This window comes from Oncorhynchus mykiss, chromosome 20, assembly GCF_057628025.1.
Source record: "Oncorhynchus mykiss isolate SJ-2025 chromosome 20, ASM5762802v1, whole genome shotgun sequence".
NCBI lineage: Eukaryota > Metazoa > Chordata > Actinopteri > Salmoniformes > Salmonidae > Oncorhynchus > Oncorhynchus mykiss.
Window position 1 is genome coordinate 46,465,174 of NC_143041.1, and position 12,435 is coordinate 46,477,608.

The window sequence follows — 12,435 nt, forward strand, 5'->3', positions numbered from 1 at the left end:
ATTTTGAAGAATCTCAAATATATATTTAAAAAAAATTAGTTTAACTCTTTTTTTTTTGGTTACTACATGAATCCATATGTGTGTTATTTCATCGTTTTGATGTCTTCACTATTCTATATATCCCTCTCTATTTCGAGCGTGTCAAGACGGCAGCGTAGCCTAGTGGGTAGAGCGTGCGTTGGGCCAGTAACCAAAAGGTTGCTGGATCGAATCCCCGAGCTGACAAGGTAAAAAAAAATCTGTAATTCTGCCCCTGAACAAGGCAGTTAACCCACTGTTCCCCGGGTGCTGAAGACGTGGATGTTGATTAAGGCTACCCCTCCCCCCCCATAAATCTCTCACTCAGAGGGGTCGGGTTAAATGTGGATGTTGATTAAGGCAATCCCCATAAATCTCTCACTCAGAGGACTTGGGTTAAATGCACATTTCAGTTGAAGGCATTCAGTTGTACAACTGACTAGGTATCCCCCATTCCCTTTTCTTTATCTTTAGGCACAAAATGTAATTGATATAATGTACAGTACGTATGAGAATGGCAGTGCTGTGGCGGCAGCTATACATTCAGGGGGGAAACGGGAGTCGAGAACTCATTTAATCCCATTCCGTGTAAAGGTAGCATTAGGCAGGAGTAGTCGGAGGAAAACAGCTGCCTGACGACATATATCACAGAGAAAACGCAATGCATTATTCCCTTCTTAAACCTGTCAAATTGATTTGCAAAACACTTATGTCATAAATCATGTTTTATAGAATGAATTATTTAAATGTTGTTTTAACACATAGGAAATACAATACATGAATAAAAGTCTGGACACCTGCTCGTCGAACATCTCATTCCAAAATCATTCATTTGGAGTTCGTCCCCCCTTTGCTGCTATAACAGCCTCCATTCTTCTGGGAAGGCTTTCCACTAGATGTTGGAACATTGCTGCTATAACAGCCTCCACTCTTCTGGGAAGTGTAGAGAGGAGGTAGTGGTAAATATAGAGAGGAGGTAGTGGTGAATATAGAGAGGAGGTAGTGGTAAATATAGAGAGGAGGTAGTGGTAAATATAGAGAGGAGGAGAGAGGAGGTAGTGGTAAATATAGAGAGGAGGAGAGAGGAGGTAGTGGTAAATATAGAGAGGAGGTAGTGGTAAATATAGAGAGGAGGAGAGAGAGGAGGTAGTGGTAAATATAGAGAGGAGGAGAGAGGAGGTAGTGGTAAATGGAGAGAGGAGGTAGTGGTAAATATAGAGAGGAGGAGAGAGGAGGTAGTGGTAAATGGATAGAGGAGGTAGTGGTAAATATAGAGAGGAGGAGAGAGGAGGTAGTGGTAAATATAGAGAGGGGGTAGTGGTAAATATAGAGAGGAGGTGGTGGTAAATATAGAGAGGAGGTAGTGGTAAATATAGAGAGGAGGTAGTGGGAAATATAGAGAGGAGGAGAGAGGAGGTAGTGGTAAATATAGAGAGGAGGAGAGAGGAGGTAGTGGTAAATATAGAGAGGAGGTAGTGGTAAATATAGAGAGGAGGTAGTGGTAAATATAGAGAGGAGGTAGTGGTAAATATAGAGAGGAGGTAGTGGTAAATATAGAGAGGAGGTAGTGGTAAATATAGAGAGGAGGTAGTGGTAAATATAGAGAGGAGGTAGTGGTAAATATAGAGAGGAGGTAGTGGTAAATATAGAGAGGAGGTAGTGGTAAATATAGAGAGGAGGTAGTGGTAAATATAGAGAGGAGGTAGTGGTAAATGTAGAGAGGAGGTAGTGGTAAATGTAGAGAGGAGGTAGTGGTAAATATAGAGAGGAGGTAGTGGTAAATATAGAGAGGAGGTAGTGGTGAATATAGAGGAGAGAGGAGGTGGTGGTAAATATAGAGAGGAGGTAGTGGTAAATATAGAGTGGAGGAGAGAGGAGGTAGTGGTAAATATAGAGAGGAGGTAGTGGTAAATATAGAGGAGGGGAGAGGAGGTAGTGGTAAATATAGAGGAGGTAGTGGTAAATATAGAGAGGAGGAGAGAGGAGGTAGTGGTAAATATAGAGAGGAGGTAGTGGTAAATATAGAGAGGAGGTAGTGGTAAATATAGAGAGGAGGTAGTGGTAAATATAGAGAGGAGGTAGTGGTAAATATAGAGAGGAGGTAGTGGTAAATATAGAGAGGAGGTAGTGGTAAATATAGAGAGGGGGTTGTGGTAAATATAGAGAGGAGGTGGTGGTGGTAAATATAGAGAGGAGGTTGTGGTAAATATAGAGAGGGGGTAGTGGTAAATATAGAGAGGGGGTAGTGGTAAATATAGAGAGGGGTAGTGGTAAAAATAGAGAGGAGGTAGTGGTAAATCGGAATCTTTCTCCATCCTCAGCAGTCTCTCCTTGGCAGCCCCCTCGCCTCTCCAGCCCCCTCTCCTCTCCTTGGCAGCCTCCTCTCCGTCTCTGGCAGCCCACTCTCCTCCCCTCGGCAGCCTCCTCTCCTCGGCAGCCCCCTCTCTTCGGCAGCCCCCTCTCCGGTGTCTGGCAGCCCCCTCTCCTCTCCTCGGCAGCCCCCTATCCGGTCTCTGGCAGCCCACTCCCCTCTCCTTGGCAGCCCCCTCTCCTTGGCAGCCCCCTCTCCATCCGGCAGCCCCCTCTCCTCGGCAGCCCCCTCTCTGGTCTCTGGCAGCCCCCTCTCCGGTCTCTGTCAGCCCCCTCTCCGGTCTCTGGCAGGCCCCCTCTCCTCTCCTCGGCAGCCCCCTCTCCGGTCTCTGTCAGCCCCCTCTCCGGTCTCTGGCAGCCCCCTCTCCTCTCCTCGGCAGCCCCCTCTCCGGTCTCTGTCAGCCCCCTCTCCATCCGGCAGCCCCCTCTCCTCGGCAGCCCCCTCTCCGGTCTCTGGCAGCCCCCTCTCCGGTCTCTGTCAGCCCCCTCTCCGGTCTCTGGCAGCCCCCTCTCCTCTCCTCGGCAGCCTCCTCTCCGGTCTCTGTCAGCCCCCTCTCCGGTCTCTGGCAGCCCCCTCTCCTCTCCTCGGCAGCCCCCTCTCCGGTCTCTGTCAGCCCCCTCTCCGGTCTCTGGCAGCCCCCTCTCCTCTCCTCGGCAGCCCCCTCTCCGGTCTCTGGCATCCCCCTCTCCTCTAACTTGATGACTTTCCGTTTGATGTGATGTATAGACCTGTTTCAAGTCAAAACAGCCAGTGTTAGTTCAGTTGATTTGATCGTCTGTCTCCCTGTGATTTAGAGGTAACCCGGGGCAATGCTAGCTCAGCTAAATCCCATCTCTTCCATCCCTACCCATCAGGCCCTGCTTCATTCATTATACCCAGAGGGATCCGTTATGATTTCACCCAGGTTATTACTTATGACAGTGTTTAGTCAGGCCCTGTTTCCTACAATATAAATGCCTCTCCTGTGGCCCAATGCTAAATCGGCAGTCAAGTCTCCCTGTCTCTACTCTGTCCAGGAAGTGAACACACTTCCTATCCTTCACACATGAGACGCACACACGCACTGATAGACGCGCAGGCAGGCAGGCAGACGCGCACACACACTGATAGACGCGCAGGCAGGCAGGCAGGCAGGCAGACACACACACGCACTGATAGACGCGCAGACACACACACACACTGATAGACGCGCAGGCAGGCAGGCAGGCAGGCAGGCAGGCAGGCAGACACACACACGCACTGATAGACGCGCAGGCAGACACACACACACACACTCACTCACGGTTCATGATCATCTGTTCGAGGAAGAAGCCACGTTTAATCAGCCCCCCCCCCCAATGCTCCCTCCCTAAAACCTTGATGAAATTGCTCAGTGATTGATCACACTGACATCTGTCAGCCGATACGGCTGTAAATAAATACATAGTTGTACATATCTTCAATGATGGAGTAACAGCACTTAGGCCTATATGGGTCATTCTACAGAAGGGGGTGTTTAGGCCTATATGGGTCATTCTACAGAAGGGGGTGTTTAGGCCTATATGGGTCATTCTACAGAAGGGGGTGTTTAGGCCTATATGGGTCATTCTACAGAAGGGGGTGTTTAGGCCTATATGGGTCATTCTACAGAAGGGGGTGTTTAGGCCTATATGGGTCATTCTACAGAAGGGGGTGTTTAGGCCTATATGGGTCATTCTACAGAAGGGGGTGTTTAGGCCTATATGGGTCATTCTACAGAAGGGGGTGTTTAGGCCTATATGGGTCATTCTACAGAAGGGGGTGTTTAGGCCTATATGGGTCATTCTACAGAAGGGGGTGTTTAGGCCTATATGGGTCATTCTACAGAAGGGGGTGTTTAGGCCTATATGGGTCATTCTACAGAAGGGGGTGTTTAGGCCTATATGGGTCATTCTACAGAAGGGGGTGTTTAGGCCTATATGGGTCATTCTACAGAAGGGGGTGTTTAGGCCTATATGGGTCATTCTACAAAAGGGGGTGTAATTTGTATCCATTTTTACCATTCGTATTTGTATCCTATTTTTCCCCCAGACTTTCAGCGTGTGTTCCAGGTAGACATATATATATATATATATATATACATACTACTCACACACTTTCTATTGCATATCTGACATATTCTCCTTAATTCATTACAACCCCACTAAATTTGTCGCAACGGAAACGTAGTGAACACGGTTAAAGTAAAAAAAGAGAACCTTGCACAGTGTCGTGATCATGTTGATGATTTAATTTCAGAAAAAAATAATTCACACTAAATTGATAAAATAGTCAAACCATGATGTTAAAACCTGATTTTCAAAATATTTAAATTGAATTTAGAAATATATAATTCTCTATTTTTCTCTGTAAATGTTCAATATTGATGGTTTGAATATGAAACTTGATTGATTTGAATTACTTTTTTTTTAATTTAATGAATTGTATTAATGTCTAAAAATATGACTTTAGCTGTCTTTATTTTGGCCTGGTGGAGGACGGCAGGGTACAATACATTACAGCTGTATAGCACATTAGACTGTTTTTTTGGGCCAGATAGATGTCAATGTTTGGCCTCTTGGAAAGTTTGAGCCTCCCCCCTCTTGCAGGCTATGCATCTCAAATACTCTATGCTTTTTTTCCCCCCTAACGTGTGCACTTACCCATTACCCACATGGGGGGTCCTTTTGTAGCTCAGTTGGTAGAGCATTGGAGCATGCAACTTAAAAATGAAGATGGTGTCAATGGAGCTGCCACAGAGCGATGAGACTGACGTCTATTTACAAAAGTATGTGGACACCGAACATCTCATTCCCAAGTCATTGGCATTAAATATGGAGTTGGTCCCCCCCTCCCCTTTTTGCTGCTATAACAGCCTCCACTCTTCTGGGAAAGGCTTTCCACTAGATGTTGGAATGTTGCTGCTATAACAGCCTCCACTCTTCTGGGAAGGCTTTCCACTAGATGTTGGAACATTGCTGCAGGGACTTTCTTCCATTCAGCCACGAGCACTAGTGAGGTCGGGGCGATTAGGCCTGGCTCGCAGTCGGCGTTCCAATTCATCCCAAAGGTGTTCGATGGGGTTGAGGTCAGGGCTCTGTGCAGGCCAGTCAAGTTCTTCCATGGCGGTTAAGGCAGCCCCCCCCCGCACCTCTGAATCAGAGAGGTTGAGTTAAATACGGAAGTTGCAATTCAGTTGAATGTATTCAGTTATGCAACTGACAAGGTATCCCCCTTTCGCTTTCCACACTGATCTCAAAAACAATATTCCTGTATGGACCTCACGTTGTGCACGGGGGCATTGTCATGATGAAACTGGAGAGGGCCTTCCCCGAATTAGTGCCATAAAGTTGTAAGCACATAATTGTCTAGAATGTCATAGTATGCTGTAGCGTTAAGATTTCCCTTCACTGGAACTAAGGGGCCTAGCCCGAACCAATGAAAAACAGCCCCAGACCATTAGTCCTCTTCCACCAAACTTTACAGTTGGCACCGAAGTGACCGAAGACATGATTTTGACGCGCTTCTGCACTCGCCGGTCCCGTTCTGTGAGCTTGTGTGTCCTACCACTTTGCGGCTGAGTCGTTGTTGCTCCTAGACGTTTCCACTTCACACTAACAGCACTTACAGTTGACCAGGGGCATCTCTAGCAGGGCAGAAATTTGACAAAATTACCTGTGCAACATTGAAAGTCACTGAGCTCTTCAGTCAAGCCATTCTACTGCCAATGTTTGTCTATGGAGATTGCATGGCTGTGTGGTTTTGTTACTGTTTATTCATGCATGATTCAAAACCCAATAGGCTAATTGTTTTTTTTTATACAAGCATAAACAACTAAAACATAAACAAACCTCTTCTTCTCTTCCTCTCCAAGGATCTGGAGCCTGACGTCGTTCATCATCTGTTTAGGTCTCTGCTGCCTGAAATGGTCCAATTAGCACTGAGTGTGTCTGAGCTGTGCAACAAGGTAACTACATATACAGTCTGTCTGTGTCTCTGTCCTGTGTTCCCTCTGAATCATTCACACGCTGTAAGTGTTATACGACACAGAAGCTCAAAACGTGACACAGTATCTAAGCTGATTGCAAAGGTAACACCAGGGTTAACATACTCACAGGGTGTTTGTGGGGTTAACATGCTTCTCTCTAAATAGTGAACTACTTTTGACAAGGGCATAAGTGAAAAGTAGTGCACTATATAGGGATTAGGGTGCTATTTGGGATACTACCCTGGATGGACAATGCAGATCTCTAGCCGGAACATTTTCATTAGCAGGCCGTCCGGAACCTGTCAGCCAATCAGTCAATAATCACATTGCTCCCTAGTGGGAAGTCCAAGATTGAGCTCTGGGAATTTGCACCCAAATGCTTTTAAATGCATAATTAAAATGTGTATATATATATATATATATATACAGTGTATCAAATACTTGTTCTCCCCACTGTATATATATATATATATATATATATATATATACACACATACATACATACATACACACATACACATACATACATACATACATACACATACATACATACATACATACAGTGGGGAGAACAAGTATTTGATACACTGCCGATTTTGCAGGTTTTCCTACTTACAAAGCATGTAGAGGTCTGTAATTTTTTATCATAGGTACACTTCAACTGTGAGAGACGGAATCTAAAACAAAAATCCAGAAAATCACATACACATACAGTTGAAGTCGGAAGTTTCCATTCACTTATGTTGGAGTCATTAACTGGTTTTTCAACACCTCCACAAATGTCTTGTTAACAAACTATAGTTTTGGCAAGTCAGTTAGGACATCTACTTTGTGCATGACACAAGTCATTTTTACAACAATTGTTTACAAACAGATTATTTCACTTATAAATTCACTGTATCACAATTCCAGTGGGTCAGAAGTTTACATGCACTAAGTTGACTGTGCCTTTTAAACAGCTTGGAAAATTCCAGAAAATTATGTCATGGCTTTAGAAGCTTCTGATAGGCTAATTGACATCATCTGAGTCAATTGGAGGTGTACCTGTGGATGAATTTCAAGGCCTACCTTCAAACTCAGTGCCTCTTTGCTTGACATCATGGGAAAATCAAAAGAACTCCACCAAGACCTCATAAAAGTCTGGTTCATCCTTGGGAGCAATTTTCAAACGGCTGAAGGTACCACTTTCATCTGTACAAACAATAGTACGCAAGTATAAACACCATGGGACCACGCAGCCGTCATACCACTCAGGAAGGAGACGCATTCTGTCTCCTAGAGATAAACGTACTTTGGTTCTAAAAGTGCAAATCAATCCCAGAACAACAGCAAAGAACATTGTGAAGATGCTGGAGGAAACAGGTACAAAAGTATCTATATCCACAGTAAAACGAGTCCTATATCGGCATAACCTGAAAGGCCGATCAGCAAGGAAGAAGCCACTGCTCCAAAACTACCTTAAAAAAGCCAGACTACGGTTTGCAACTGCACCTGGGGACAAAGAATGTACTTTTTGGAGAAATGTCCTCAGTTCTATTTTTTGTTTCATCAGACCAGTTTGGCCATATTGACCATCGTTATGTTTGGAGGAAAAAGGGGGAGGCTTGCAAGCTGAAGAACACCATCCCAACCTTGAAGCACGGGGGTGGCAGCATCATGTTGTGGGGGTGCTTTGCTGCAGGAGGGACTGGTGCACTTCACAAAATAGATGGCATCATGAGGCAAGAAAATTATGTGGATATATTGAAGCAACATCTCAAGACATCAGTCAGGAAGTTAAAGCTTGGTCGCAAATTGGTCTTCCAAATGGACAATGACCCCAAGCACACTTGCAAAATGACTTAAGGACAACAAAGTCAAGGTATTGGAGTGGCCATCACAAAGCCCTGACCTCAATTCTATAGATAATTTGTGGGCAGAACTGAAAAACCGTGTGTGAGCAAGGAGGCCTACAAACCTGACTCAGTTACACCAGCTCTATCAGGAGGAATGGGCCAAAATTCACCCAACTTATTGTGGGAAGCTTGTGGAAGGCTACCCGAAACATTTGACCCAGGTTAAACAATTTAAAGGCAATGCTACCAAATACTAATTGACTGTATGTAAACTTCTTACCCACTGGGATTGTAATGAAAGAAAAATAATGAAAGAAATAAATGCTGAAATAAATAATTCTCTCTACTATTATTCTGACATTTCACATTCTTAAAATAAAGTGGTGATCCTAACTGACCTAAGACAAGGAATTTTTACTAAGATTAAATGTCAGGAATTGTGAAAAACTGAGTTTAAACGTATTTGGCTAAGGTAGATGTAAACTTCAGACTTCAACTGTCTACGCTATATTGTGTGTGTGTGTGTGTGTGTGTGTGTAAAGACAAGATTAAATCAGGATTGGTCTGATGGGTGACAATATTAGCCTATCACAATTTCGTGACCGCCACAACCCTAACATAACTGTAGAGCATGAATCACATGTTAAGACAAGGTAATTAATAGTTAGCAGATATCTAGCTGGCAGACATTTAGTTGTGAATTGTATACTGTAACTAGATCACCTGTGGCATGCTCCACCACAAGGCTCTGGTCTCTCGTCGTTGTGTGTAAACAAACACCATGTGACGTGTGACTGGGGATTTGCCAGTGAGCTTCATAATGAACAATAATGTGACAGGTGTAATGAACAATGCAGTCTGCTTTTATCTCCTAACGGTATTGCACAAGTTTGACTGCAGGGATTTACTTTAAGTTGCTACAAATATTCAAATGTATTTTATTAAAAAAAATACAAATAAAAACTTTCGATAAATAGTTTCAACGGTATTGACGATATTGGGAAAAACCAGCATGTGGCTTTTCCCACAAATATCTCAGTACCTCAGTATACATCACAAGCCTTAGGCTACATGTTGAAATGTTAAAGACCATTCCCTGACATGAGCATCAGTGAACCTCCCCCCAAAAAATAGAAAGACAACTAGATTCCACAGCACAAACAGATTCCCGAGCCCCCCGGATTAGAGCTAACTTGGCCATAAAGAGTCAGCTAGTCTGAGATGAGATTGAGCCTCTTGAAATCTATTGGTTTTCTGTGAGGTGCTGCTGGAGCTGGAGCCTGGACCAGAGATTAATGGGAAGGCCCAAGCCGAATGGGCTCAGTCCCCATTACATTCCTCCTCTCTCTGACTAACACCAAATTGGGAACTAGTGCCGATCTAGCTCTCTGATTTATGTATTGAATGTGTCAGCAGTCATGACGGTGTGCAAAGAGTCACTTGTAATTCTTTTGATTTGAACAAGGGACCAAAAAACTACCTTCATCATCTTTCCTTAACCACCATTTTGTGAAAAGGTTTGTTCTCTGTCGTCACGGTGCCTTTGTAGCAGGTTTTGTGCCGATTTAGGACAAATCTGGTCTAGTGTGTGTGTCGTCTATTCAACATTCGTCTCTTTCCACTGTGCTCCTTTTCACTTACATGTTATGCCCAAAAAATTACTACCACTTACTACGTTAAAGACATTGTGTATTTGCTAACCCTCAATCCGGATTAGTAATTTAGCCCTACTTGAGTTAAATAGATTATAGATGACCCTCGACTGTGATTAAGGCTATACTGGTTGATTCGAACATCCCCACGAGTAAGGGCCTAAATTAGTATTTCGTTAATTTACTTAATATCATTCAGCTGCTTTGTTTTAAATGACCAAACTCATTATTCACTACTCCTATTTTACTTCACATTTACTGCAATACTCCACATTTACTCCACTACTGCTATTTTACTCCACTACTCCTATTTTACTCTACATAGACACCATATTTACACCACTACTCCTATTTTACTCTACATATACACCATATTTACTCCACTACTCCTATTTTACTCTACATATACAACATATTTACTCCACTACTGCTATTTTACTCCATTACTCCTATTCTACTCTACATATACACCATATTTACTCCACTACTCCTATTTTACTCCACTACTCCTATTTTACTCTACATATACACCATATTTACTCCTACTCCTATTCTACTCTACATAGACACCATATTTACACCACTACTCCTATTTTACTCTACATAGACACCATATTTACACCACTACTCCTATTTTACTCTACATATACACCATATTTACTCCACTACTCCTATTTTACTCTACATATACAACATATTTACTCCACTACTCCTATTTTACTCCACTACTCCTATTTTACACCACTACTCCTATTTACTCCACATTTACTCCACTACTTCTATTTTACTCCACTACTCCTATTTTACTCCACTACTCCTATTTACTCCACATTTACTCCACTACTCCTATTTTACTCCACTACTCCTATTTTACACCACTACTCCTATTTACTCCACATTTACTCCACTACTTCTATTTTACTCCACTACTCCTATTTTACTCCACTACTCCTATTTACTCCACATTTACTCCACTACTTCTATTTTACTCCACTACTCCTATTTACACCACATTTACTCCACTACTCCTATTTTACTCCGCTACTCCTATTTTACTCCACTACTCCTATTTACTCCACATTTACTCCACTACTTCTATTTTACTCCACTACTCCTATTTTACTCCACTACTCCTATTTTACTCTACATATACACCACATTTACTCCACTACTCCTATTTTACTCCACTACTCCTATTTTACTCCACTACTCCTATTTTACTCCACTACTCCTATTTACTCCACATTTACTCCACTACTCCTATTTTACACCACTACTCCTATTTTACTCCACTACTCCTATTTACTCCACATTTACTCCACTACTTCTATTTTACTCCACTACTCCTATTTTACTCCACTACTCCTATTTTACTCCACTACTCCTATTTACTCCACATTTACTCCACTACTCCTATTTTACACCACTACTCCTATTTTACTCCACTACTCCTATTTACTCCACATTTACTCCACTACTCCTGTTTTATGCCATTACTCCTATTTTACTCTACATATACACCACATTTACTCCACTACTCCTATTTACTCCACATTTACTCCACTACTCCTATTTTACTCCACTACTCCTATTTACTCCACATTTACTCCACTACTCCTATTTTACTCCACTACTCCTATTTTACTCCACTACTCCTATTTTACTCCACTACTTCTATTTTACTCCACTACTCCTATTTTACTCCACTACTCCTATTTTACTCCACTACTCCTATTTACTCCACATTTACTCCACTACTCCTGTTTTATGCCATTACTCCTATTTTACTCCACATTTACTCCACTAAGAAATCAAGCAACTGTAAGACTTTCTGGACAAGAGCGTCTGTTAAATGACTCAAAATGCAAGTCAAGAAATCGTTTGTCTTTTCTCCAGCCCATCCCTCTGCTGAAGGAAGGAATGAACCACTCCATCACCCTGTCTCAGATGCAGGTGGCTTCTCTATTGGCCAATGCCTTCTTCTGTACCTTCCCCCGACGCAACAACAGGAAGTCAGAATACTTCAACTACCCTGACATCAACTTCTACAGGTACTACTTACTATGTTTCATATTGTCATATAACATTAGGATATTCCCCTGACATTAACTTCTGCAGAAAGGTGTGAGTTTACCCTCCGTCCTCTTTGTTCACAAAGGAGGCACATTTTTGTAGAATAGTTCATATATATAGTATAATAAATGCCATTTAGAAGACACTTTTATCCAAAGCGATTGACATTGTGCATATGTTTTATATACCGTTGGTCCAGGGATCAAACCCCACTATCTTGGCGTTGCTATACCAACCGAGCTAATGTGAACCGCTGGAGCTCAGTTGGTTTTAGTTCTCGTCATATTTTTACTTTAGGATGCTGAAAGGTGTATCTATTGACATAATCTTTTGACATCAGAGGCAACGGCCAATAGAATAGCTCTGTCAAGAGTCAAGAGTTCTGTGTTCCCACGGGAACACAGTGGTACAGTTAGCGTCTGCGTTCCCGGAACATAGACGTTGATATTTTGTAGGCGGGCTGACATCAGATAGACGAGGAGGTCTGAAACTAGTCCCATT

General features: G+C 42.9%; 1 protein-coding gene and 1 long non-coding RNA gene across 3 annotated transcripts in view; both read left to right on the forward strand.

The window, feature by feature from the left end:
• The window catches only part of LOC118942075 (uncharacterized), a 784,985-nt gene that overhangs the window by 171,781 nt on the left and 600,769 nt on the right, over positions 1-12,435 (forward strand). The window lies entirely within an intron of this gene.
• Positions 1-12,435, forward strand: part of parga (poly (ADP-ribose) glycohydrolase a) — a 96,022-nt gene that overhangs the window by 19,205 nt on the left and 64,382 nt on the right. For both annotated transcript variants that reach the window (XM_090211955.1, XM_090211956.1), the window contains 2 exons: positions 6,261-6,353; positions 11,758-11,912. In XM_090211955.1, the coding sequence (XP_090068081.1) occupies positions 6,261-6,353; positions 11,758-11,912 (248 nt within the window). The remainder of the gene's footprint in view (positions 1-6,260; positions 6,354-11,757; positions 11,913-12,435) is intronic.